General features: G+C 44.1%; 1 protein-coding gene across 4 annotated transcripts in view; it reads left to right on the top strand.

The window, feature by feature from the left end:
* Positions 1-26,440, top strand: part of ETV6 (ETS variant transcription factor 6) — a 165,145-nt gene that overhangs the window by 50,178 nt on the left and 88,527 nt on the right. For 3 of the 4 annotated variants that reach the window (XM_073315686.1, XM_073315667.1, XM_073315695.1), the window contains exon 2: positions 9,372-9,501. In XM_073315686.1, the coding sequence (XP_073171787.1) occupies positions 9,372-9,501 (130 nt within the window). The remainder of the gene's footprint in view (positions 1-9,371; positions 9,502-26,440) is intronic. The other variant, XM_073315678.1, reaches the window with a different exon arrangement.

Below are 26,440 nucleotides of genomic sequence, written 5' to 3'. Positions count from 1 at the left end.
GCAGCAACATTTGTGTGTGTGTGTGTGTGTGTGGTTTAGCTAGTTAGTGTCTTACTTCGTATTTGCTAATTTGAACCATTTTTGCAGGTGCTCAGACAATCATTTTTGACAATGTCATTGACCTCCGCTGGTTGCGTTTTCACAACACTTGAACGCATTAATATTGCTGTCCGTAGCATTTTAATTTAATTAGACCAGTAGCTGTAATCATCTGGGGGGGAAACCATTCACCCCCTCCTGCGCTGAACTGCAGCACCTCTGTGGTTTTCATTTGCCCGAGAAATCGCTGTGGCAGGGCATGAGAGGTGAGGGCAGGGCTCTCTTGCCCTACTGCTTGGAGATTCAGATTCAGTCCAAAGGGAGGAGGCAGGGAGGAACTGAACTCCATGAAATCAGTAAGGTCACTAAAACAATCTCTGCTCTCTGTGTTCAGGAAATGTGATGCTAATCTTTCCCCAGAGCTGCTTTGCATAAGGTCCATTCCAGAGAGCTGTGTTTGTTTTAATTTCTCTAATTATAGCTAGTGTGCTGATTATGCTGCTGTAGATTTGTTGTGAATTACTATAGTAATGGGATCAAAAATGTGTAGGAGTCCACCATGGAAATTAACAAGGAGATAGAAATTGGGAGGTGGGGGAGAATTAATTCACCCTCCAGTGCTGCAGAGTTCTTGCTTCCCTGTTGCAGGGCTTAATCTTCCTCCCTGCATGTAGTCAGAGAACATGGTCTATGGGCCTGATCCAAAGCCCATTGAAGTCAATGGATGTTCTTCTGTTGGCTTCAGTGGACATGGAATCAAACCCTGTGTGCAGGGGCAGGGCTTGGAAAATTTACCCAGTGCCACATTTGCTCACCAGGCTGAAATCCACTGGTCCCCCAGAGCCATGACCCCTCCTGCCCAGTCTCCCCCTACTCAAGTAACCTCTGCTGCTTGGGCCCAGTGACCCTGGTCTCCTGCTGGCTGAACTCTAGGGCTCTAATTAATGCCACTCCTCCCCAGAAATCTATCATGTCATGTGACATCACACACAAAAGAGGTCAATGACTGTGGGGTATGCTTCACCGTCAACAAATAACCTGTTTATACTGTTCCCTTTGCTAGCCCTCTGGTGGTTTGCTAGCATAGCATTGGTGAGGCCTCTCTGCATGCAGCATCCTCTGCTGGGGTTGGTTGCCCCCTGCACTTCCTTTCCAAGTGGTAGAATTTCCCCTCACTCAGTGCCTCCTGTTCTATGGGATGGGTGTGATGTCCTCCCACTGCCCAGTGCACATACTCCTACCAGCAGCCACCCAAACAACAACTGCCGTTCCCACCCCAAGAGATCTCTTCACCTTCCCCATAAGCGTTGGCTGCTGACAGAGGTGGCAGCACTTGTTGTCTCTGCAGACTCAGGCAGACATCACCACGTTGGTTCCAGTCAGTTTGTGCTCGGACTATTTATTTTTGCTGCCATGTATTTTTCTTTTTTAAATGAAAGCTTGGATTCTGCAGAAACTGATGGCCTTCACCTGGGAATAGGGTTGACAGGTGTCTGGCTTTCAACCAGAATGCCCGGTCAAAAAGGGACCCTGGAGGCTCCAGTCAGCACTGCTGACTGGGCCGTTAAAATTCTAGTCAGTGGCACAGTGGGGCTAAGGCAGGCTCCCTGCCTGCTGTGGCTTCGCGCATCTCCTGGAAGCAGTGGCATGTGCCTTCTCCAGCTCCTATGTGTAGGGACAGCCAGGGTGCTCTGCACGCTGCCTCCCCCTCCCCCTAAGCCCTGGCTCTGCAGCTCCCACTGGCTGGGAACCGCCTGCGGACAGGGCAGTGTGCAGAGCCGCCTGACCACACCTCCATATAGGAGCCAGAGGGGGGACATGCTGCTTGAGGTAAGCGCTGCCTGGAGCCTGCACCCCGATCCCTCCCACACCTCAACCCCCTGCCCTAGCCCTGATCTCTCTCCTGCCCTCCAAACCCCACAATCCCAGCCCAGAGCACCCTCCTGCACCCCAAAGCCCTCATCCCCAGCCCCACCCCAGAGCCTGCACCCCCAGCCAGAGCTCTCAATCCCCCTTCCCGCACCCAAACCCCCCTGCTCCAGCCCAGAGTCCCCTCCCGCGCCCTAAACTCCTCATTTCTGGCCCGCAGCCCCAGCCAGAGCCCTCACCCCCTCCCACACCCCAACTCCCGTGAGCCACCCAGTGAAAATGAGATCGTGAGTGAGGGTGGGGAGTGTGTGCAACAGAGGGAGAAAGGATGGAGTGTGCAGGGGCAGGGCCTCGGAGAAGGGACGGGGCCGAGCGTTCAGTTTTGTGCGAGTAGAAAGTTGGCAACCCTACCTGGGAAAGATTCCTGCTCACCCAGATTGAGAGGATATCTCAGTTACAGGACAGAGGTACTTTCCTTCCTCACAACCTAAGAGCAGAGCTGGAACACCTGTGCAGCCTTGCTCCAGGACATCACTGCAGCCACAGGACTAAGCATTCCATGCCCAGGGAGTGAGGGTCAGTGGTAACAGAGTGAGAGTCCGGGAGTCTGAAGTCCTGTTCTTCACAGGGCAGTGACAGCAAATGTCCCTTGTAGGTAGTTCACACCCTCTGTTTCTCCTTATTGGCCTCTGTGTGATAGCTATCAAAGTCAAAGTTACTGTGTCTCCACCTGCTGGTGAAATAAGCTCATCAGGAAAGTAGAAGCAGGATTTTACCCTTTTCAAAGTCTACGTTAGTGGTTCTCAACCGCCAGCCTGCATGCCATTTGCATCCCAGTCAGCACACAGCTGTGGCCCATGTGACATCTTCAGGGCCATAAAGGTAGTATATATATTGTGTGGATGAAGCCCACATACCACATAGAGAGCTGCATATGCATCCCACAATGGGACATAGGTTGAGAACCACTGGTCTGACTGGAAGAGCAGGGAGTCAGGCATGGAGGGTGACACAGAGATCAGCAAACTGGGTGGCAAGCAGACACAATACACTCCCACTTATTCAAATGGCCTGGGGGACATCCAAAACTTTTGGAGTACCAGGTAGTTCTATTTGAGGTGCCGTTTTGATGTTTGCTTAATACGTTGTCCTTTGTTAAAGGATAAAAATAAACAACTTTAAGTTTATTAAAACACCAAAATTGTGTTAAAACCACTGTGGACATAATTTTTCTGAATTATTAATTATCTGATTTACTGGTATTCGAATGCCAAGCCATTGATTAGCACTAACAGGTGCAAAGAGGCTAATAGAGAAGTTATAAGTGGGTGATTAATTGACATCTGGCTACATGAGGGACACACTGTGGATTTGGATAATTAGAATTTTCAGGTAAAGGGAATTAGCATAACTGGAATTATACTTCCACTGTTGGGAGCTAAGCCCTGGCACTGTGTGATATCATTACTTGTAGAAGAGGAGTGGCCTTTTATGCAATGATTGAGATTTGGATACAGGCCTTTAAAATATCCTTCTAGGGCTGCTGAGCCACGCCCGCCATCTTGCTATCCTGAAAGCTACTAGGCAGGTCATGTGTCGCTTTGTCTCAACAATTTAAAAATATTCAGTTGCAAAATGCGATATTTCCATCTTCTTCAGACTGTCCTATTATTGGAGCTACTTTTGCATTTGTGTACTAGATTGTCTTCAGTGCTTGTTTCACTTCTACAAAAATACATATCTACTTTTGTGCGTGCAGCTTTTGGTGGATTTGGTGTGCAAGGACAAAAATAGGACTGTTGGACTTTTACATTTCCTTGTGGGAACTGGAAGTTGGAGATCATTTCATGCTAGGGCTGTGACTTCTGGGGCTATGGCGGCCTAATATAAGTAGTTTTGAGCCTTGCGAAAAGCTGTTATTTGTAACTCCACCAAATTTCAGATTTTTGTTTTTAAGTGTACAAAGAGTACTGGAATTTTGCCTCCCCCACCCCCACTAGCTCCTATGACTTGTTCTGTGGTCTTCCCCTCCATGTTCCTGACTAAAACTTTCAAACAACCCACAGTAGATTCTGTACACAGAGGATTTTCCAAGATTTTCAGGCTGAACTCAGTGCAAGCTGTGACATGACTTTGGGAGTTTAGTCAGTGGTGTGTGAATGCTTGTGCAGCACGATGTGATCAATAAAGCTTGTAGTTACCTCACTTGGTGCTTTGATTTAAGGAGGTTCCAGTAACTGGGCACCCAGTGTTGCCCGGATTCTATCCTAGGCTCTGATTCAGGGAAGTTCTTAAGCACATGCTTAAATCCATCCCTACCTCATAGAGCACTTAAACATGTGCACAAGGTTAAGTCTAGTGGGACTTCAGCATCTGCTTAAGGGCTGTCCTGAATAGAGATGTATCCCTAAAATGGTTAGCAAGCCTGATCTTTGGTTGGATGTACAAATACTGCTGGGTTCCCTCTCCTAACAGACTGGGGGACAGTGGAATAACCCCCAGAGATGGGGTATCCCTGAAGGGTCTTCATTAAAGAATTAATGTATTCTAATCGGTGTGAGGTTTCCCTGGAAACTTTCCTAGCTCACTGTGAGCTGAAGGGAAGCCTTCCAAAAGCCAAGACAGCAGGAATTGTGCCAACCTGTGCATCCTCCTCATGAGTATATGGCTGCAGGCAAAATATTATGGAACTGTGATTTTGAAATTGTTTGTAGATTGCAATTATTTGAGGCTGATCATTTTGTCACTTGTGGGATTTGGTATTCCCAGTCTATTACAGCAGCTTGTGAATCTGGAATGTAATAGCACTTTGCTCTTTTATAGCACTCTTCACTTGCAATCTTCCCTTACAAACATTAATTAATGGAGCTGCATAGAATTGATGGAATTTGCCCAAGTTCATGCAGCAAGTCAGTGGCATAACTGGATAACAGAACCATGCATTCTGACTCCCAATCTGGTCCTCTAACCACTAGCCCACATCCCCACCCACTATAGGCTTTACTGCAAAGGGAAATATGAAATTCATTGATTACAATACTATTTATTTCCCCCTAACTATAGCATCTGCCCCTTTCAAACTGTCACAGACCAGCTCTTCAGCTGGTGTAAATCACTGTGAATCCATTGAGTTCAGAGGAGCTACACCAATTTATACCAGCTGAGGATCTGGCTGCATAACCTTAAAATGATGACACCTACCTAATTTTCATAGTATGTTTTGTTTTATAGATCCCATAAAGGAAAGTTAAGTAATTTTGGAGATGTGAAGATTTTAAATGCATCCTAAAATGGGATGGACTTAACAAACACATCCTGAAAGTGTGGCTCGAAAACCAATTCAGCAATCAAATATGACCCTCTGCATTCACATTTTTATTTAACCAGAGTGTTGCGCAGCAGCTGACGCCCAGGATTAGGGTAGGTCACAGAACTAGAATGATACTTGCTCCTTTCCCACTCTGTTGCTGACTCGCTGGGTGAACTTGGCCAAATCACTTATAGCCTCATTTTCAAAGGAGCCGAGCAACTCTACCTGCTGCTGACTTGCTCAGCACTTTTGGAAATCTGTCCAGTAGCAACTGTGCAGTGTTGAGGGAGGGCTTCATTTTCAGGATGCATTTGCTAAGTCTGTTCCACTTTAGGATGCACTTGCTGTTCTTTTTTTAAGAAAACTTAGCTCTGCAATTGCTTAGCTAATTTGGGCCTTAGTCTTTCTATAACTCAGGAGACCCATCTGTAAAATGGGTTTACCTAATGTCTTCAAAGTCTCTTTAATCTTTGGCTTAAGGATGCTGTAGCAGGGCATAGTATTACTATGGGAGGAGATTTTCAAAGCCACAAATGAGAGTTGGGAGCCTACCTCCCACCTGAGCATTTGAAAATCTCCCCTGCAATTTTGGCTGTTTCACAACCTGCTGTTGTAGTCTGACCTGTAATGGAAATATTGACTGTGACAAAATGAGCATGCCCACATTTTTTTTCATAACAATTTTGGTGTCTTTTCTACCTGTCCTGAATATAGGATGTTAAAAAACAGTGGATCAGATGCATTTACTTAGCAATCTCTATGAAACTGCCCTTTTTGGTATAAATATTGTTTAAAGCACCATAGGCTAAATTATACCTCTAAGAGGTGGAGATGTCTGGAGAAGAAGGGGGTGGTGGTTTGAGGCATTATGGCTTCATATAGCACAGCACCTCCTGGGTGCTGAGGAAAATGCAGTGAGGAGTGAGTCCTGCCTGCTACAGACATAGCCAGTACATGCCTCCCGTGATGTCCAGTGGGAGAGGCCTTTGTGGCTACTAGTGTTCCTCTCTGAAGCCCTGATTCAGTAAGGTGTTTAAACGTGTGCCTCAGTACCTAGCTGAAGTGAGGCTTGAGATGCTAGCATCACTTGCAAGACAGGATCCCCACCCCTGCATTACAGGTGGGAAGGGACTTCTTGTTGTCTCTCTTTCCTCTAGAGCAGTAGTTTCCAAACTCCTCCCCTCCACCCCCCATCCAAGAACTTCTTTGGCATCTTACTAAGGGTCGCAGATCCCTTTCATTTCTGTACTACCAGAAGGCCCTCGCCAGCCTAGGAACGCCCCCGCCAACGTGACCTCACACACGGTGCATGTGAGATCATGCTGTGCAGAGGGCGCTAATTTGAGAGCAAGATGGTGTCCTTCATGTGGCAAAAGTTCCGGAATGAGGTTCTGGCACATTCTGGCCCTGTCTCAAGGGATGGACCCTCCTCATAACCCACAGCTGGCCTCCAGGTGTCTGAGGACCCCACTTTGTGAACCACGGTTCTAGAGCACTGGGTTTCAACCTTTTTTCATTTGCAGACGCCTAAAAAATTTCTAATGGAGGTGCAGACCCCTCTGGAAATCTTAGACACAGTCTGTGGACCCCCAGGGTCCTCAGACCACAGGTTAAAAGCCACAGCACTAACGCATCTGTGCAGAGACAGGCATCGTTTTGGCCCTATTTCAGCAGGGTTCCTCTCCTTTATAAATAGCTTTTTGCATGAATAAAATGGCAATCTGGAATGCAGTTCAGAACAGTGGATCACAGCAGGGAATGCTAGGAAGTGGTTGGTCTCATTTTCTACCATTTGTTATGCATGCGCCAGCTCTGAGGGGGCGCCAAGCGCCAGTGAAAGTGCAGAACTTCCCCCGAGTACTATGGCGGGGACCTCATTGGAATGTGAAGCACTGAATCAGCCATCTTTGGTTGGGGTGTGAATACCAAAGCTGAACGGTCAAATCCACATCCAGCTTTGTCCACCAGCTTTTTCACCATGTCAGATATCCCCAGGGAAGAATGTCCCAGCTTTTTAACTAAAAATCCGGTGTGAATTTAATGTTGGTAAAAGGTGCTGTCATGAAAGCCCTGGAGACGGCACTTCTCCACAGAACAGAGATAAGCCTGGGGTTTTTCAATAGAACCTTCTCCACATTGCTCTACCAATATGTCTAAATCCAGAAGAGAAATTACATTGCCTGTAGGGGTCATTCATTCTCTGTGTATGCTCGTTCCTTGGCCTTTCTGCTGAGTCCATCAGCAAAGATGCTAAAGAATGTTAATTGTAATGGTGGTTTTTAGAATGTTGATTTTTGTTTATGGGGAACCTGGACTGAGATTAACAATGCATTTCATGTGGACCACTGAGCAGCTAACCGATCTAGGTCAGATTGCCCTGAACTTGGTTTGAAGCCATGGCTAGAAGGTGAAAGGCCCTACTCTCAATTCCCGTTGTTGTCTAGTGCCCCTTGGAATTTTCTCCTTTCATAGCTTTAATTTCTATTTGAATCATGTTGTCAGGAGTAAGAAGGACTTTCACGTTCCCTGTTTAGATTGGTTATAGGGCCAGCGTTCCGTTCCGCAGATGAGCGTAAGGCTGTCATTCTGGTTCCATGGCATGCTATTGTTTGTAAAGGAAATAACTTTCTTTTTCTTGCCAGTAGGTTTGTCCTTTTCCATTAGACAGACACTGTGGTGAGGGAGGGGCTTGGTGGTGATAGCTTTTACTTCATCCCCACTGAAATTATGATATGAGCGAGCATAGTTCACATCCGTGCTAGTTATACTACCATCATCAAAAATGCCACCACTCAGCACAGCTCTGGGAAGTAGCACGCTGAACCAGCAGGGGAGTGTACACCAATGATTTCTGTGCTCCTGCAAATATTGTGGCTTACTTTATTTACAAAGGGTATAATTAGAGTTGTGATTACAGTACATGTTTAGAATATGGAGGAAATTTCCCACCAGATCAGATCAAATTTTGATCTTAGGTTTCTGGACAAATTTGTTAGGGAATAAAACTGAACGAACAAAAGACGGCGGAATTAACATGACTTTTGCAAATCATCCATCTGATAACTCTGCTTGTATGTTATATCCCTGTCTCCTGCTCTGTGTCTATCTTGTCTATTTTTAGACCTGATCCGGCTGTGTGATCCACATGGGCAGCCTGCTCTGTCTGCATGGATTTTAATGGGGCTCTGTGAAGGCACTATAGTCTGCCTGCATGAATCGCAATGCAGGACTTTCTGTTCAGCACAGGGCCATGTCTTACTCTGTACGTGTGCGTGTGTATGGAGTACCTAGTGCAATGGGGCCTTGATCTTAGCGGGACCTTTAAGCGCTACCATAATACTGATACATATTGAGTAGTAATAATAATACGAAACATCTTGTTTAACTGTGAGTCTTGTGCAATAGTGAGATAAATGTTACTGTATGTTGAAGAAAGTGGAAATGGCTCCTTTTATTATGCTGATTTATTTTTTGTTTAGAAAAACTACTGCAGTCCTCTGAAGTAAATACAGAAGTGAACAGCAATATAATATGGTTCTCTATAGCAATGTAAATACTACAGTAAATCAACTAATTACTCAATTTTGGTAAAATGGTCTGAAGATTTAAAGTGCTAAATATTTAATAATTATGCCCGGATGCTGTTATGAGATGTAGTGCTTTGGGCATTTACTGTAGAACAGTGTGTGTATAAAATACACACACACACGCATATATATATATACACCCCACTATCAGATTTACATTGACTTGAAAATCCTCCCCATCTCTTCACCTCTGTTATTTCCCCTTTCCCCCTTCAGAAAACTTCTGAGAAAACCCAGGGAAACTTATTAGGCTTTAGCAAGATGAAAACCATCACCTTGAAAACTCTCTCTAGTCCCTGGCTGCAATTTGCAGGGTTGGAACTTCCAGGGATTTGAATGTCACGCCTGCAGAGCTATAGAGCAAGTGGACCAATTGCACTCTGTGTGGTTCCCTAGCCAGTCTGGTGCATAATAAATGCTATTCGCCCCCACCACTCATACACACTTCCTTCCTTCCACCCACTTCCCCCTCCTGTCCCCTGTTTTAGTTTCACACCTCTGTTCCAAAGTTCACATTGTCCCCTCTCTCTCTCTCTCTCTCTCTCTCGCCTTCTTATTTTTAATAGCAGGAAAGAATTTCCTACACACCTCCAGCGAGCCCAGTAGTGAACTACCCTTCCTCATCACCACTACATGTCCCAGTGCCTCGAGCGATCAGGATGGAGGAAGACGCGATCAGACTGCCGGCACACCTGCGTGAGTGTTTGAGTGGTGGCTCACCTCTTGGATTGAGGAGGGAACGGGGAGGAGGAAGTGGTTAATCTGTAGAATGGGATGGGGGAACTCCATAGCTAGACATTGAGAAAGCACTAGCTGTTTGTCTTTTAAAACACTTTTTTTTTTTTTAAGAAAGGAAATCGCTCAGAAACACAGTGAAAACGTGCTGTTCCCCACATTATGTGTTCATTTCATGTGGCAGGAAAAATGCATAGGACTGAATTCAACCATGACTTTCACTTCAGTAGAGTTACCCCAGGGATAAATTTGACTCAGCAAGATCACCTTGGGTGGGATGAATCTCTCAGGGTTGGATCACTTGGTGATGTACTTTGGTTCTATGTCAACACTTCTCCAACTCTGGTCGGTGAGTGTTTTTGAGCTGATGATGGTCCTCAGTGTGTTTACTGGTCACAGTCAGGCTCTTCACTGCAGAGTGTGAACACCTGCAGCTGTAAAGCCAGAGGAGTGAGCATAGCACGATGCTTGCCAGGGTGCTTTACGTCCACAAAGAGAGGCTAACATTGGGACCAAAACTGGAGCAGATGGTGGGGCCAGAGCCTCATCTCACTGAGGTAACTTGCTGGTTGCGGGGCAAGGCAGTGATAGGTGAAACAGAGTGAAAAAGGAGCCAGTGGAATTTTTCTTGTTTACATACAATTATTCATTTGTTAAACACCACGTCCTTAGGTGCTTCGGCAAGACAGATAGTAACACTGTATTCTAGTTGCCGCTGGATTGATGTGGAGTGGGAATGACAAATGGAATTGAGATTTTGGAGGGGAGATAGTTCATGAGACACATTTTTTCTTAAAAAACATCCCCATTATCATAAAGCATTTGAATCCCTGCCCTAAATTATCCTTCAGGCACACTCCTTTCCTCATCCCAGGGACAGAACCCAGTATTTCAGTGCTTCTAGGGTCCTGGTCTACCCCCCTCTTTGTCCCATGTTCACACCAGGTATTATGTCCTAAACTTGCCCTTAATTCACATCACCTATTCCTATTGCATCTACAATGCATCTGTTTTTGCTGCTACTGTGAAACCTGTTTTTTTCTGTTGCTTCTTCCTCTGCTGCCATTCAACGCGGGTAATACCATGTGATTAGCTTGCTGGAAAGAATGTATGAACTGTCACTCAAATTCACTCCCATTCGGCTGGCATGAAGGTTTCCTTCTGATAGGAAATTTTTGACCCAACTTTGATTGGGAAGTGTGTTTGAAATCCACAGGGCATCCCTACCATTAGTACCTTGCATTTCTATACCTGTCTGATTTGTCGTGGAGAAAAACCATTACAGATTATTCAATAAATTTATTTGGAAGATTCTTCTACCACACCAATTTTTCATATAGATTGCAAACTCCATGGATTCAGGGAACACATAGTCTTCCTTGTTCACCACATTGGAGCCCAGAGTTTTGACTCTCAACATATAGTTATTATTGATTTATGTACTATATTGCTGAACTTCCTTGATTTTTTGAGATTAATTCATAGATATGAAGACTGCAACGGACCATTGTGAACATATAGACTAACCTCCAGCATAACTTAGACCACAGCATGTCACCTCATGATTTCTGCAGCTAGCCCATAATTTTTTATTTGAGCTATAGCACATCTTTTAGAAAGACATCCAGTTTTGATGTAAAGACTTTAAGTGTTAGAGAATCCACCATATTTCTCAGTAAATTGTTCCAGTGACTAATTACTCTCACTGTTAAAAATAAAAGGAGTACTTGTGGCACCTTAGAGACTAACCAATTTATTTGAGCATGAGCTTTCGTGAGCTACAGCTCACTTAGCTCATGCTCAAATAAATTGGTTAGTCTCTAAGGTGCCACAAGTACTCCTTTTCTTTTTGCGAATACAGACTAACACGGCTGTTACTCTGAAACTGTTAAAAATGTGTGCCCTATTCTAGTCTGAATTTGTGTAGCTTCTACTTCCAACTATTGAATCTCATTATACTTTTTCTTTTGCTAGATACTATCAGAAGTCTCTTCCCCATGTAGTTACTTTTAGACCACAATGAGTTACCCCTTAACCTTTTCTTGGTTAAACTATATATATAAATTGAGCTTCTGAACTCTGTCACTATAATGCATGGTTTCCAAACTTCAGATTATTCTTGTACCTCTTTTCTGAAACCTTTCCAGATTTTTTAACATCCTTTTTAAAGTGAGGACAACAGAACTGGATATGGTATTCCAGTAATGGTCTCGCCAGTGCTGTATACAGAGATAACTAATCTTTCTGGACCTTGGGTAATAGGATTGAAATGGGATGCGGGATTAAGGGTAAATAATTTCTGCTGGCTCCTCTTCTATTAACTAAAGATAGATCCAAATATTGTATCTTAGATCCAAAGCTGGACTTTCCTCCAAACGTAGGTAGGGTAGCTTGAATTGGGCATTTTAGTTCAGTCCATAATAGAAATAGGGGCTAGTTGTGACATTCAGATCCAGATCATGGTTTGGGTCTATCTTTGCTTTTAATCTTTAGCACTTGGCTGAGATTCAATAGCTGATGATCTTCCCCTACCCCACTCCCCCTTCATTTCTTCAGTTATTTCTGAAGGCAACAGGAAGATCTGGTACAGTTTTCAAGTCACAGCCACTGAGCAGAACTATTCCCATAACGTAGTCTAATGACTCTTAGCAAAACACAGTTAGAGCCCAGTTCTAGCCTTAACAGACAAATTAATAGGGCTATTTTCTGCTTTCATTTACACTCCTAGCAAACCAGTGGGGTTCAATAGTGTGGCATGGGTATTACTGAGAGCATAATTTGCCCTAGGGATTGGTTTTGCCTTCTTGCTGTACTGGAATAGGCTCAAATATATTCTGCATTTGAAGGGAGAAGATAGAAATGAAAAGGAATGTCCTTGATTAATATGAAATGGGCTCCCTGGATTTAGACAGAGTGTTTTATGCCTTTCTATAATAATGCCTCTATTTTAATTTTTAAGAGTACTCTTAAGGCAGTAACAGCCAATAGCGCCAGGACAATTAGGGCAGTAATTTCCTTCAGTGTTGTAAATCAGTCCCAAGTGTTTGGTGAGCAAATGGGCTTCAGACAGGTGACAGGGAGAGGATTTGCTCCAGGAACTGAAGTGACGGGAGTAAGAGTGGGGAAGGGGAAGGAGTGGAATGCAGCTTCCTGTTCACTACAAGTATAGGGAGAGCTCCCTCACCTCTGCGTTTGGTGCTGTTGAAAGTCTAGGGAGAGTCCCCATCTCTCTGGCTGGTGTGGAGAGCTCCCTCTACCATTCCAATCTACTGTAAACCTTGATTTGCTCTCCCTCTCTGAGCCTCTATCCCCACCCCAATAATATGAAAGCACTATGTAATAAAACTTAGTTTTGTACTGTGAGGGTCCAAAATCCTTTCTCCAAAAACACATTCCTCCCTCCAAGACTTTTGTCCTAGGCATCCAAACATATCCCTGCCATCTAATACTCATAATATTCCCCCTAACTTCCACCTTTCTGTTGCCAGCTGCTATTATGGCATTGCTGGCCACCCATCAGTGAGGAGGGTAGAAGGCCTGGTGTCCCCCACCACTAGAATTAATGTCATGCCAGGGCTCAAGCCTCTGGTAGACCCAGAGAGTAGTGTAGTTGCCAGTTTCTCCTGTGTCCTAACCATCTATTGGCAGATCAAGCATGCCACTGTGACAGATATGATGCTATCCTGGACAAACCTTATTGAAAAAGTTGATATATCATTGTTGGCCAGGGATTGTATGTAATCCCTTGGGGGAGGGGGGACCACAGACTTCCAGGAACTAAGAACAGTGAGGGGGGTGGTTGGTCAGATTCACTCAGGTTGTAACACCTCCAGAGAGCTACCCGCACCTGGAGAGAGGCTCAGATATACTGGTTCTTACTGGATTCTCCAAGGACCAACAAACAAAGAAAGGAATTTTGGTTAAATAGCCTGAGATAAAACTGACGTGGGGCCTTCTTTCTGATCCTGCAAACGGACGGGGCCTTCTGTCCAAGAGGGCCCCAATCCTTAGCGAAGGGTTGGAAGGATTTGGCCTACCGAGTTCCCATAAGGCTGAGGGTGCTCGTTATGAACTAATAGCTATAATGAACTTACCAAAAAACTCTTTGGTGGGGATAACCATTGAGAGCCCTTGTTGGAGTGAGGGGGTGATCCCTGGTAAGCTTATTAACCCCCATGTCAGTTCTTTTATTGTTTTTAATATGTTTTCTCTGTAACGCTTTCACCTTAAGAATGAAAGAGCTATGTGGTAACCCACCTGTTTACTGTCTCTGAGGAGTAAAGCAAAGCAGGACTGCTTAGGCAGTCTGACTTTGCTGGGGAATTCACAGTATAGGGAGGGAACTGTGCAGCCTGGAAATTCCCCAGTCAGGAGTAAGAGAGACGTGTGTCTCCACACAAGAGAGATGACAGCTTAGGAGCTGGAAGCCTAGAGTGGGTGTCCTTGCTGAACCATGGAGGGAGAATAAAAGGTGCAGTTACTCTGAACTATGACAGTCAACTCTGCAGTTTGTGTTTTCTCTATCAGCCTGCAGAGCTGATGGACAAAAAGGATGGTCCAGTTGCTAGTGAATGTCCTTGGGTTGTGGAAGACCCAGAAATTAATTTCCTTCTCTGCCACAGACTCCTTGTGTGAACTTGGGCAAGTTGTGTAGTCTCTCTGTACCTCAGTTCCCCATCTGTCACATGTGGATAATAGCACTTCCTTACCACACTGGGGTGTTATGAGGATAAATACATTAAAGACTGTGAAGCACTCAGATATTGTGGTAATGGGGGCCTAATAAGTACTTAGATAAATAGATATCCTGGAGGTACTTGTAAATCCCTTTTCTGACCTGAGGGATGCCACAAAAATCCAGTTTCTCTGCATTCTGTGTTTAAAAGGGCTCCCCTCCCTGTCTGGTACAATGCCATTAAGTGCTGTCTTCCTGCACTTTGGGTGATACCCTGTGTTGAGTGGTTCTTAGAACTGGACAAAGTGTAAAAGAGAGTACTTAAGAGAAGAGATAGGTCAGAAAACCTTTCCCTTATGTATGTCATTGTGCACTGAAACATAAGACAAACATCTTTTAAAGGAGCTTTTCATCTTTTTTACAGTGCAAGAATAAAATGGCTATTTTGCCGCCTTCTCCGCACCGTCAGCAATGACTGCTGTGTTGGAATGTTCTAAACCTGCTATGATTCTCTTTGCGCCCCTTTGGATAGAGAGATGCCACCGCATGAAGCATAGAAATATTGAAGCTATAGAAGGAAAGGAACTGTTAACAATCCCATGTTCCCTATTGTACCTGCTCTACTACTTTCTGCAGTTCAGTTTTAATCTCCAAGGGGTTTTCACTCCTTCCCTTAAGAGGCTATTTCAGAGGCTAATAGGTCACAATCTAACAGGTCACACTGTCAAGAGGTTCCTCCTGACACTTCATATACTCCTAGTTAGACCCACCCTACACAGTTCCGCTCTGTTCTTCGTGTTTATGTCTTTCATATGTTTGGAGATCATATGTCTCCCATCTTAGTCACAGTGAGGCAAACCATACATGTGTAGCTCTTTTGAAAGTCATTAATCAATCATTCATGCCCCCTGTTTGTTGTTGTTACTCTTCTTAGAACTCCCCACAACTTATCTGGTACTGCGATGCTCAGAACTGAACACAATGTTCCAGATGCTGTCATACCAAAACCATGTAGAGAGGAACTCTGACATCCGTGCTCCATAATGCAAAGTATTCTCTTTTTTGGGTGGTGGGAGAAGAGAGGCTTTTAAAATAATTGGGGTCTAATTGTCAAAGCTGTCCAGTACCTGCAGTTCCAACATACTTCAAAAGCAGTTGCAGGTACTCTGCGCTCTTCAGTTTCCAGCCCTTAGTGTTTTTTAGGGTCTGATTGGCTCTGATGAGCTTCCGCGCTTTTTAACAGTAGTGGTATTGTACAGCATTGAAACATGTCCATCTTCAGCCAGTGAGGTTGCTTGATTCTTTAAACATGCCGGTGGTCCCTCGCTGTAGCGGTAATAATAGACTGTTCCATTGCCCATGTGGATAGGAGAGAGGAACTGCTAATTTTAATTCTCTACAATGAAAATATTAATGAGAAGTATTTAAATATCAGGAAGTGCTTTGCATGCACACAGTTTCATCTATCTTTGCATGAGTAGCTGAATTCTTGATTCAGATGAGACCAAACCATTTGCTCTTGCCTGGTTATGAACTCCTTATGGTCTCACCCAGATTGCCCATATGATGTCACCGCTCTGTGAAAAGAGGCTTTGCCTGATCCGTTTATTAACTAAGCCATAATGTGTGGTGGTGAGTAGTACATTTAAAGGGCTGCTGGATCAGGTACATTCTGAAGCAAAGCTGAGGCATTTACCAGATCTCAAATCAGTTTATTGTGAGTGTCCTACTACTGACCGCATAGTATTTCTCATATGCATCATTTGTTTTTAAGTGCATTTTTTTTAAAGGAAAGCAGGAAACAGTTAGGAGATGGGTGAGAGATAGTCACACTGTCATCATTGCATGGGATCCATTTTTCTGTGTAATGTCTGTTAATTATGTTTCTCTATTTATTAATCTGTTGGCACCTGTTAGTTATTTTACAGTTTTGGCTAGCAGTCAGAAAAGCCACTTTCAAGTGTTAGACATATGGTTATTTAGTTACTAGAATCTTCAGTGCATTGCACTGCAAGTGTATAGAAAGAAAGGAAGAAAAAAAGAAAAAGAAAACCCTTCACCCTAAGCCTTATTTAAAGCAATAAAAATATTTGCTTTGGAAGGATCCTTGTGGAACAAAACTGATTGACGCACATTCAGGGAAATAAAATAAACGCTATATACAAGACAAAGGGATTTTGAGAGATGCCCAGAATGTTAAATTAATGACTCTGGAACTAAGCCTGGTCTCACTGAAATTAGTGATTAAATTCCCATTGATTTTAACCGGACTTGGATGTGACCCTTTGTGTAATCTTTTTCTGCCATGCGCTGATTGGCTAGTTTGCCCATTCCCTCACAGCCACTTAATCTCAGCCTGGCTCCACACCTGCTCCTTGTACACGCCTACACTCCTCTGCCCGTCTTCCTTATGCCCTTTCCTTCGATGGCCCCTTTCCCATCATTTCCCTGTCTGTTTAGCTAATCCACTTCTAACTAAACTTCAACCCACGCCAAAGAAAAAGGTCCTGGCATTAACATGACTTTTGATGCCATAGCATTGTTTGTTGTGTTTGCATGTTAGACCCCTGCCCCTACCTGGTGCCTGTCTTGGCTAGTTAGATTGTAAATTCTCTGGGGCAGGGACTGTGTACTATTCGGTGGTTATACAGTGCCTCACACAATGGGGCTACAAGTCTGGTTGGCCCCTAGGCACTGCTGTACTAAACATGATGAATAATTTCTTGGAGAAGGAATATGTTTTAGTGATTAGAGCATGGGACTAGGATTCAGGGGCTCCAGGGCTCTATTTCTGGTCCTGCTGCTGAGCCACCCAGGCTATGTCTACACTGCATTGTAAACCTGGTTCCGTGCGGCCCGGGCCTGGCAGGAACTCGATATTTCCAGTCCACACTGCATTCTAAACCTGGGTTTACAATTGCAGGACCTGGAGCTTACAGCCATGCTAATGCATCCATACTGTGCTATGCAGACCTTTTGACTCAGGTCTGCGGCTTGACTTGTATCCACACTGCAAAATGATAGGGCTTGGGCCAGAGTCACAGCAGGACTCAGGCTGTAAGTAACCCCCCTGCCCCCCACCCAACAGGGTCCTATGTCACAGGTACTGTGTGCTTGCTGACCCAAGTCAGACTGATTTGTGTGTGGATGGAAGTGGGGCTCGGGCTCAAGCCTGATTCAGAGCCGGGCTTAGTGTGTAGCTTAGCACAGACTTCCCCCAGAAATTAAGTGATTTAACCAAGAAGGCTCTGTGCTTCATTTTCCCCATTTGTAAAATGAGGATTATAGTGTAGCTCACACAGGGATAGATTTTCAAAGGCCCAGTTAGACACTCAGTTGAGTTTGAAAATCTCCCCCAGGTCTGAGGTGAGACTTGATTAATATTTGTCAAGTGCTTGTAGTATCACAGGGCTTTGTCATACAGTACCTTGTTTATGTAATAAAAACGATAAAATTTAACAGTTTCAAAAAATAACAGACTATTGTTTAGGCAGCTCTACTACTATTTTGTACTTCTCTCTGCCAGTTTCAAAACACTGGACAGATATAAATGAATTAAGTCACACAACTACCCTCGGACATAGGAGGAATAAAGCTCTGAAAAGTAAAGATAAAAATGCAGTGCTTTATTGCTTTCCTATAGGAATGGCAGTGCAAAATCAGTATGGAAGAGATGCAAAGGGAGACATTTAATTTGCAACAAGCTTAGCAGGACAGCTCTTCACTAGGGGAGAGCAAGACTTTATTATTGGCCCAGTTGGGAAAGCTGTGGCCTATGGACCAGGAAGATCTTCATTTGAATTTCCCCTGGAGTAACATGTGGACATAGGTAGTGAGTTGAACCACCTTGCCATTGGGGACGCCAACAAGGGCCTGATCCAGTGCCCATTTATATGCGTCACCAGTGACTTAAATGGGTGCAGAAGTGAACCCCAAACTGGTTCCATCTCCTCTAGTATCTGGCCACCAGGGCAGATGTATCATGATTAAAATTTAAAAAATTGGTGTTGGAAGGCGTTGTTGTGAGCAGGCGTCTGCTGTTCAAGCAAGTAGTTTGCAAAAACACATTGTTGTCGTCTTACGTGCTTGTGACACAAACCCAGTTGATGCTGTGGTTATCCAGATTGTCACTCTCCGATGGAAATGCATAGAAAGACACATCCCATTTTCTCTCCTCTCTTGCCCCAATGGGAGCTCACAAGGCAAAGTTGCGAGGGGATAGGAGCCCTGTGTTTCAGTGCCTGGACAACTGGCTGCTCAGGACCAGTGGTGCCATGCCAGTCTATTGCATATGTGGAAGGTCTCACCACTGACTTTTTAGTCTTTTAAAGCATGCACACACAGACATATCTCTCTTCACAGAGGAACGAGGGTGTTGTCACTTTAATTTGGGATTCAAGCAGATCGCTGTGGAATTCCCCTAGAAAGTGTGAGGAAAAATCCAAAGCAAAAGCAGCAGGACATTTATGGTATTACTGGGCTTAAAGCATTTTTAGCCTTGTCTTAAAGCGATGATGTCAAGTTCAGTGAAACCTAAAATTAACTTGTTCTTCCCCTTCCACCCTCATATGTCTCTGTATATTTTTTTACATTTGTGGGCTCATTTTTTCCTAAGAAAAATTCAGTGTCAGCAGCTCAACACTCACAAATAACCCTATAATAAAAAAAGAAACAAGAAACCGTGTGTAAGCCATGACTAAGGGATCCTTCAACAACAAACCAGCATGTGGAAAGGAATCCTTCAATAACAATAGAGCACTCATGCTATGACCACCTGTCAATAACAAATAACTTGTGTTATGAGCAGTCTTACAAGGTCAAATGAGCATGCACTGCCCAGCACTCGCAAGCAGCTAGGTAATAACAAACTAATGCACGCATGATATATGCAGGCAGGACAATCTGTGAGGATGAACCAAACTTCAAGATCAAGAGTTAATATTAATAATTGAGCTTTTAAAAATTATGCAGAATATCTTACATGTCCTTTTTAATGGTTGGGTTTATTTCTGCTGTATACCTAGGTCCTTATACAGCCCATCTCCATAGCATCGGAGCGCCTCACAAGTATTAGTGTATGTAACACACAACTATGAGGCTGAGAGGCATTATTATCCCCATTTTACAGATGGGGAACTGAATAGCAGAAGCATTCACTGACTTGCCCAAGGTCACATGGGAACTCTGTGGTTGAGCTGAACCCATACCTCTTGAGTTCCAGTCCACAGCCCTTACCCAGAGACTATTCTTCCCCAGTCCCTCTCCAAAAATGTACGATAGGCAAGAGCTTAAGCACAATAGCTGAACACACAGCATCATTCTTTTACGTATCTGTGGCTTTTCAACAGGGCAATGTGGGGGCAGCAGTGGAGGGTACAATTGGTGCCTGTCCCTTCCACTCCTGCTTGGTACAATAGCCAGCAGTGAAGCAATAGAAAGAAACTTTAGAAAATGCACACAAAGTTCCCAGTTCTATCCTCAGCTGCCTGCACACAATTCCCATTGAAGTTAGTGGGCTTCGACCTATGTCTGTGAGGGGAGAATTTCTCCTATGGTACTTGAGGCTGACATTAACCACTTTGAATTTAGGTTTTGCTTTATGCAGACCCAGCGGTGCTTGTAAAACGCCTGCAATTCATTATGAGTCATTCATCCTATAGAACTGGGCTGTAGTTTATGGTGTTGCAGGTTAATAAATAGCCACTAATGGCTGGGCTTTCCAGAGTCAGAACACCAGGGATAGTCATTTGGCACCACTTCTTTGCTTGTGAATCTTTTAAAAAATCTTAAGACCGGGCTAGCACTGACCTGACAGGTTGGTTACATTTGTTTAGTGCATATGCCTGACAGGGTTCAATCTCCGTACACTCGTTCACTGAAAGCTAGGCCTGGCTCGCATTTACAGCAGGGTCAAGCAGGTGTGCAGCACTTAAATAGAATAGAAAATGGAAACACTGAATTAAGAATCGACCAGCTACACTAAATGTGTCCATTCTGGTGAGCATCTGAACCTTAAGCAACAAACTCTTTCCCGCTTATTTTCGAAGCATGCTGGCTTTGTCCAGGGGGTTCTGCAGCAGTAGAAGGAAGGCCTGATGGAATCCTTCCCTGAGGCTGTAGCAAATTGCTCCCAGCCACTACTGCTGTTTTTGACTCAGAGGCAGCTAAGCCCTTGCCATATGGGGGTTTGGCCAGTGGATCCTTGTAGCTGCAGCTCCACTGGGCAGGTCTTATTTATTATTTGTGTTTCACAGTAACGTGTGAGGCGCTATGTGTGCACCTAAGAAGACATGGACCGTTCTACTAAGAGCAAACAATCCTGCACCCATCCCCTAGCTGGCCCTCCTCCTATCCCAGCCGTGTAGCATACTGAAGGTGTGGAACCCTTGCGTAGACTTTTGGCAGTATGCACTCCCTGCTCAGTGGGATGGCACTGGTTTCACTGCCTGTTGGATGGGGGGAAGAGGGGAGGAAGCAAGGAACGGGGGACGTGTTTTTAAACACAATTAGCGGATACAAAACTGTACCCTGTTTGTCTTGATCTACACTAACTGGTCAGCTGTAGTCATTGTGTGTCTTAACTGGGCTCTTCACCATAGTGATTAATTGTGATGACATTTTCTAGTTGAAGATATGCCCTAAGTGCATGAATAGTTGGGAAGGAGATGCTGTGTGGTTAAGAAATGGTGCTGCAGGTACTAGAGAAAGAGGTGGGTTTTTTTAAACCTTATCAATTGAGTTCTCAGCACTTTTCTCTGTCAGTGCTTTGGAAGGATTTTATGTTTCCCTCAGGTGACTTAAAGGCTTCTAGTTTGCAGTGCAGACCTCCTAGTGGGGCTGTGACCTGGTCAGAAGCACTGACTCTTTTTATTTAAACCCACCAGCACCCAAAATACACAGTATATTTTTGAAGGGAAATTTCCTTTTTGGGTTTTTGTGCCTCTGAAAGAATTTCCGATGTAGGCAGACAGTAATTCCCAGCTACATGCTTCCTGATAAGGAAGCAGTTTCAATAAATGCAGCTAAAAATAGCTACCTTTTTATTTTAAAATACTTCGAGAGCTTTGTTTACCCTTTCTTTCTGTTTGCTGAAAGAGGGGTTGGCTTAGGATCAGAGTTTCAGGTTTTTCACCTTTGGGCTCCATAGATCTATAACTTCAGATTCTAATTGCATTGACTTAGTCTTTTATCTTTACAAGGCAGATAAATTGAGTTACGTGAAGTTTAGAAGGTGTGTGCATCCGTCTTTTGCATAAGATCTTAGAAACCAATGTCCAATCACAGTTGCATGGGGGGCATTGAAGACCCCAGGGTACTTTTCATACAAGCAGACGTTTGCTCAGTGTTTTGAGCAAAACTCATCCTGCCTTTGCTGTGTGCTGGCTTAAGCCCCAGAGGAGGCTGAATTTTGGTGCCCCTGTATGTATATAGTTTCTTAAAGTGCTTCATGGTCTTTCAGAATTAATGCACTATATAAAAGTCCATTATTTTTATGTATTATGGAGGTGCCATATAGTGGCTCCATAGTTCTGGCTTAAATAGGCTTAAAATTGGGCATTCATTCCTGTTTTGTTCTAAAAGTTGGTTTCCGATTGGTGTGGAATTTTGCACAGAGTTAGTTTTTAAGCCTTTTGAATTTCTCGTCTAATTTTTGTTTGGTTTCTCTTCATACATTTTTAATAGGAAGTCTTTGAACTTGGGCTCTGGGTGAAATTTGTTCACAGCAGTCCTACTTTTATTGTTGACCAATATATCTTATCAAACATTGTCTGTCTACACAAAACTTGATAGAGAGGGGACCCTGAGTAAATCTGATGCAATAGGTAACTTTTAAAAAAAAACAAAATCTTTTTTAAAGTTGGATTTAAGGTCACTTTTACATATTGTTCATGTTATGACTGAAAATGTCTGCACTGTGCACACAAACTTGATTGTTTTATGGGGCTTGGGCCCACATTAAACCATCTCCATCAAGAGCTACATGTCACCGTCAGATTTTATACTACACTAGAGAAGGGTTCACGTTGTGCTGCTGACACAGGAGGGTTCATGTCCGGCTGTTCATGGCTAAAATATAATCTGTCAGCAGCTGCACTTCTACAGCCCTCCCACCTCCCCTTTAAGCATTAAAAAAAACCTAGGAAATTAATACACAAAAACCTTTGCTCTGAAGCAGTTAGCGCTGCTACACACAACATACCAGACACAAACCAAGAGAAATGAAGGAATTGAAAAGGTAAGCCACTTTAACAGCACATACCTTCTACTACTCCACCTGCAAATAATTTACCATACCCACTACTATTCTACACCACAGACCATGCACTGCAACCTTAACTCTGCGCCACTGGGGATACCAACCTTACATCACCCCCTTATACTGCCCTTCTGTTCACAACCCTTTACCAAAATACCCTCTCCCAACACAACCAGCTGCTACATCAAATATCCACAACTGCTAGTGTTGTTGGAAAAATAATATGGTCAAGAGGTGCATGCAGGAAGGGAATTAAAAGGGGAGCAGAGTTAAGGAATGGAATGGGATCATCCTGCTCATCCCACTAGCAAGGCAGGGTTGTTCCCTGCAGCCACGTACCAATTCACCAGACTAAGACCTCACCTGCACTGGTCAGCACCATTCTCATTTCTCCTTTCCCTACAGCTCGCAGATAGCGATGGAGGGGAGGATTAGTGAGGGTTGCTGGCCAAGTATCAGTGGCCAAACCCTGAAGCATATCTTGGAGTGCTTTGTCCGGTCTAGTTCTTCATAGACAGGATTAAACAGAGGAGAGTGACTCTTTCCTTTCACTTGATTATTTCAGGAGGTAAGCTGTAAGTATTGGCTTTGATGGACTCAGCATTGACTGGGTGATTTTGTATCCCTTTTGCAATACACAGTACACTTGCTGCATTAAATAATAGTGGTGAAGCCATTGGTAAGACTTCCTAGGCTCTGAACGGCTTCCTAGGCTCTGTGACTCAGGGTTAAATGAGCCGTTCCAACAGGTTCATCCAGCAGCGACTAGATCAAATAATTTCCCTTCTCCTCCCCCTCATCTACTTCACAGGATATTATGACTTGTGGCCAAATCCTACCCAAAAAGGCATTCAGCTGCTGTCAGAGCCCCTCCTTTTGGCCTGTTGGGCCTTCTCTGGGCTGGCCTGGAGCCCAACAGATTGCACAAGGGTGCAGCTGCTGGTAGCTCCCTCTTTGACCTCAGCCATCTATATTCACTGAAATGCCATCCAAGGGCTGAGCACTTGTCCCTTTAGACAAGTTCCTATGTAACCCGTTGAGAATATAGTCTACTAAAAAAAAAAAAAAGATACCTGAAGCTTTTTACCTTCTGGCTCCTGTGCTTTGGGGCTGCACAGAGTAGGCTGATCTGCATGTACAGGCCATACCATGTATCCTCAACTGGCCCATGGAACATGCCCAATTAAAATACCATATTAATTAATTATGGGGAGAAGCTGTTGCTGGCAAAAGAACCAAGGCTTCCAGTTTATAAAGTGAATGCTTTGATGCTGCGTTTTAAAGAACATTTCCATCAGCTCAAGCCAGAAGAAAGATCCTGTGATATTTAAACCCTCCCTCCTTTCAGACTCCAAAGTTCAGAGTCCTACTACCCTGGGAACAAACAAAAAAACAAAAAAAAAAGAGGCAGGGGAAGAAGGGGTGTTGCAAAAACACAGTTGAGGATGTTAGCTGGTGATGAAAAAATTTAGGCTGGACTAGGAATGAGAGTAGGGGTTAGTGCTGCAGCCCTAGTGTAGCGGAAATAGATACCCGCTGAATGAAAATAGAGGGTGAAATCCTGGCTCATTGAAATCAATGGGAGTTTTGCCATTCAGCTGGGCCAAGATTTTACCCAGAATTCTTCACTTCCCTACATAACTGCTGCTTTGGACAATGATTAGGGGAAGAAAGAGGTCTCTTGGGTGTTGTGCAATATTCAGAAGAATTTCTCTCTTTCTACTTCCTCCTTCTCCATATTGCAGAAGGAAGTAGCCCTGGTTCAGGCGGGTCCACAAACCAATTACTCATTTCAGTTCTGCCACTTAGTGTGGCCTAAAGGATTTCCTGATGGTGGAAATCTCCCTTGATGTATGAAGGTTCCTCCTTCCTGCTCTCTCTTTCGTTCTGATTTCTTCCAAACAATCTGTCTCCATCAGTATTTAACCCCTCACTGGCTTTCACTTCCTCAATGGGCCTTGGGGAAGGCAGCTTGTCAAAAACCACCCTTGGTGTGCAGATACTTCTTGTTCCCCTATTTCTGTGTGTCACACTTCTGACTTTGTATCCAACTTCCTTGGAAACTTCCTGAGTGACCGTATTGCCTTTGGGCCATTAGGTGCATTATTCTGGGTAGTCACTTCTGTGTTGTTGTAAGTCTAATTAATCATTGGGGCATCTTGATCTTTTTTATGGGGGTATTCTTTTTACTACTGTTTACAGCTAAATAAATAACGATTGATACTCTGAGATAATATGTATCATCATTATTGAACCTATAAGACCCAATTCACCATTGCCCTGCACCTTGTGGTGGTGTTTGCACCATTACAAAGTAAGCATAAAACACTACTGGATCGGCATGGTCACATTTTACACCCACTTTGCACTGACAACACACATTGCAGAGCAATGGCAAATAGGGATGCATTGCAGTAGAAGTTAGAGGCCCCAGTCAGGTTGGAACCCATTGTGCTGATGCTGTGCAAACATACTAAAGAACAATTTCTGCCTGGCAGAGTTTAAACGCGATGGCCCCTGATCCTGCAAACCCTTATACCAATGCTTAACTTTAAGCCCATGAATAGTCCCATACAAATCAGTGGGACTGATCATCTGTGTAAGTTTTTGCAGAATTGGAGCCTACATTAAGACAAGATGCAACAAGCTAGTATGAAAAATAAGCAGAGGGGCTGGAGAAAGACAATTAAGGGAACACTTACAGGAAGGTATGGTTAGGTAGACTGGCTATGTTCACAATTGACAGGCCTCAGGAATTGAGACATTAATGATGTCAGTAGTCCCTGCTGGCCCCATGCCTACCTATTAGCGGGACATGCATTAGTGCTGGACAAATCACAAAAAGTTTGCAGTCTGGTTTAGTTCTGCTCAACACCCAAAAGTAATAATAAATAGTAATAATACTACCTAGCTCTTTTCATCAATAGATCTCAAAGTCCTTCACCATCTTTTTATGTATTTATCCTCACAATACCCCTGTGAGGTAGGGAAGTGTTCTTGTTGCCATCTGAGACACAGAGAGGCTCAGTGACTCTCTCAAGGTCACCCAGGAAGTCTGTGGTAAAGCAAGGAATTGAACCCAGGTCTCTCAAATCCTAGGCTAGATTGAACTAGGTGATTGCCTTCCCAGACCTGTTGGATATGCAAAATTAGGGTGGAAATCTCTTGGTTACAAGTCTTCTCATGAGAGTTCTGATAGCGTCCAGTTGGGCCAGAGTTACCACAGGAACACAGACTCTCACACAGCCTGTTGGTGCTTTGGGACAGAACTTGGAGATGCAGCAGAAGTGCACAAAAATTAAAGTTTTTGAAAATTCAAAGTTTGGGTTTAGTTTTTGTAGAAGTTTCTAATTTTATCTAAACTGGGTCACCCATCCATCACTATGTACATATATGTAGGGATAAGTCTGCACAGCAAAGGAAAACCCACTGCACCAAATATCAGAACCTGGGTCCACAGACTCGGGCTCGCAGGTCTCAGGCTGTGGTGCTAAAAGTAGCTGTGTAGACATTCCCATTTGGGTTGGAGCCCGGGCTCCAAGACCCTCTCCACTTACCAGGTTTTAGAGCTGGGCCTCAGCCAGAGCGGGAACATCTACACTGCTATTTTTAGCTCTGCAGCCCAAGCCCCCTGAACCGAGTCAATTAACCTGGGCTCTGAGACTTGGTGCCGTGGGTTTTTCTTTGCAGTGCAGACACACCGTAGGTGTTCAAACCCCTTGGCGATAAGCCTGGTATAAATGCCTAGAAAGACAGGTGTTATGCATGCATGCATGCACTATTTATTACACTTCTTTCTCTTCAGCTCTAATTAGCACCTACTGCGTGATATAACCATTTATCTTGTACATATTTGACAGATTACTGCAGTTGCTCAGAAACACTGTTCTTTCAAAAAACATGGTGGATACTGCACGGACATACCCCACATTAACTCTCCCAGAAAGATTCAGAGTGCCATAGATGCA

The sequence above is a fragment of the Lepidochelys kempii genome, chromosome 1 (assembly GCF_965140265.1).
Source record: "Lepidochelys kempii isolate rLepKem1 chromosome 1, rLepKem1.hap2, whole genome shotgun sequence".
Taxonomy (NCBI): domain Eukaryota; kingdom Metazoa; phylum Chordata; order Testudines; family Cheloniidae; genus Lepidochelys; species Lepidochelys kempii.
The sequence above is the reverse complement of the archived record's forward strand: the minus strand, read 5'-3'. Positions and strand labels throughout refer to the sequence as shown.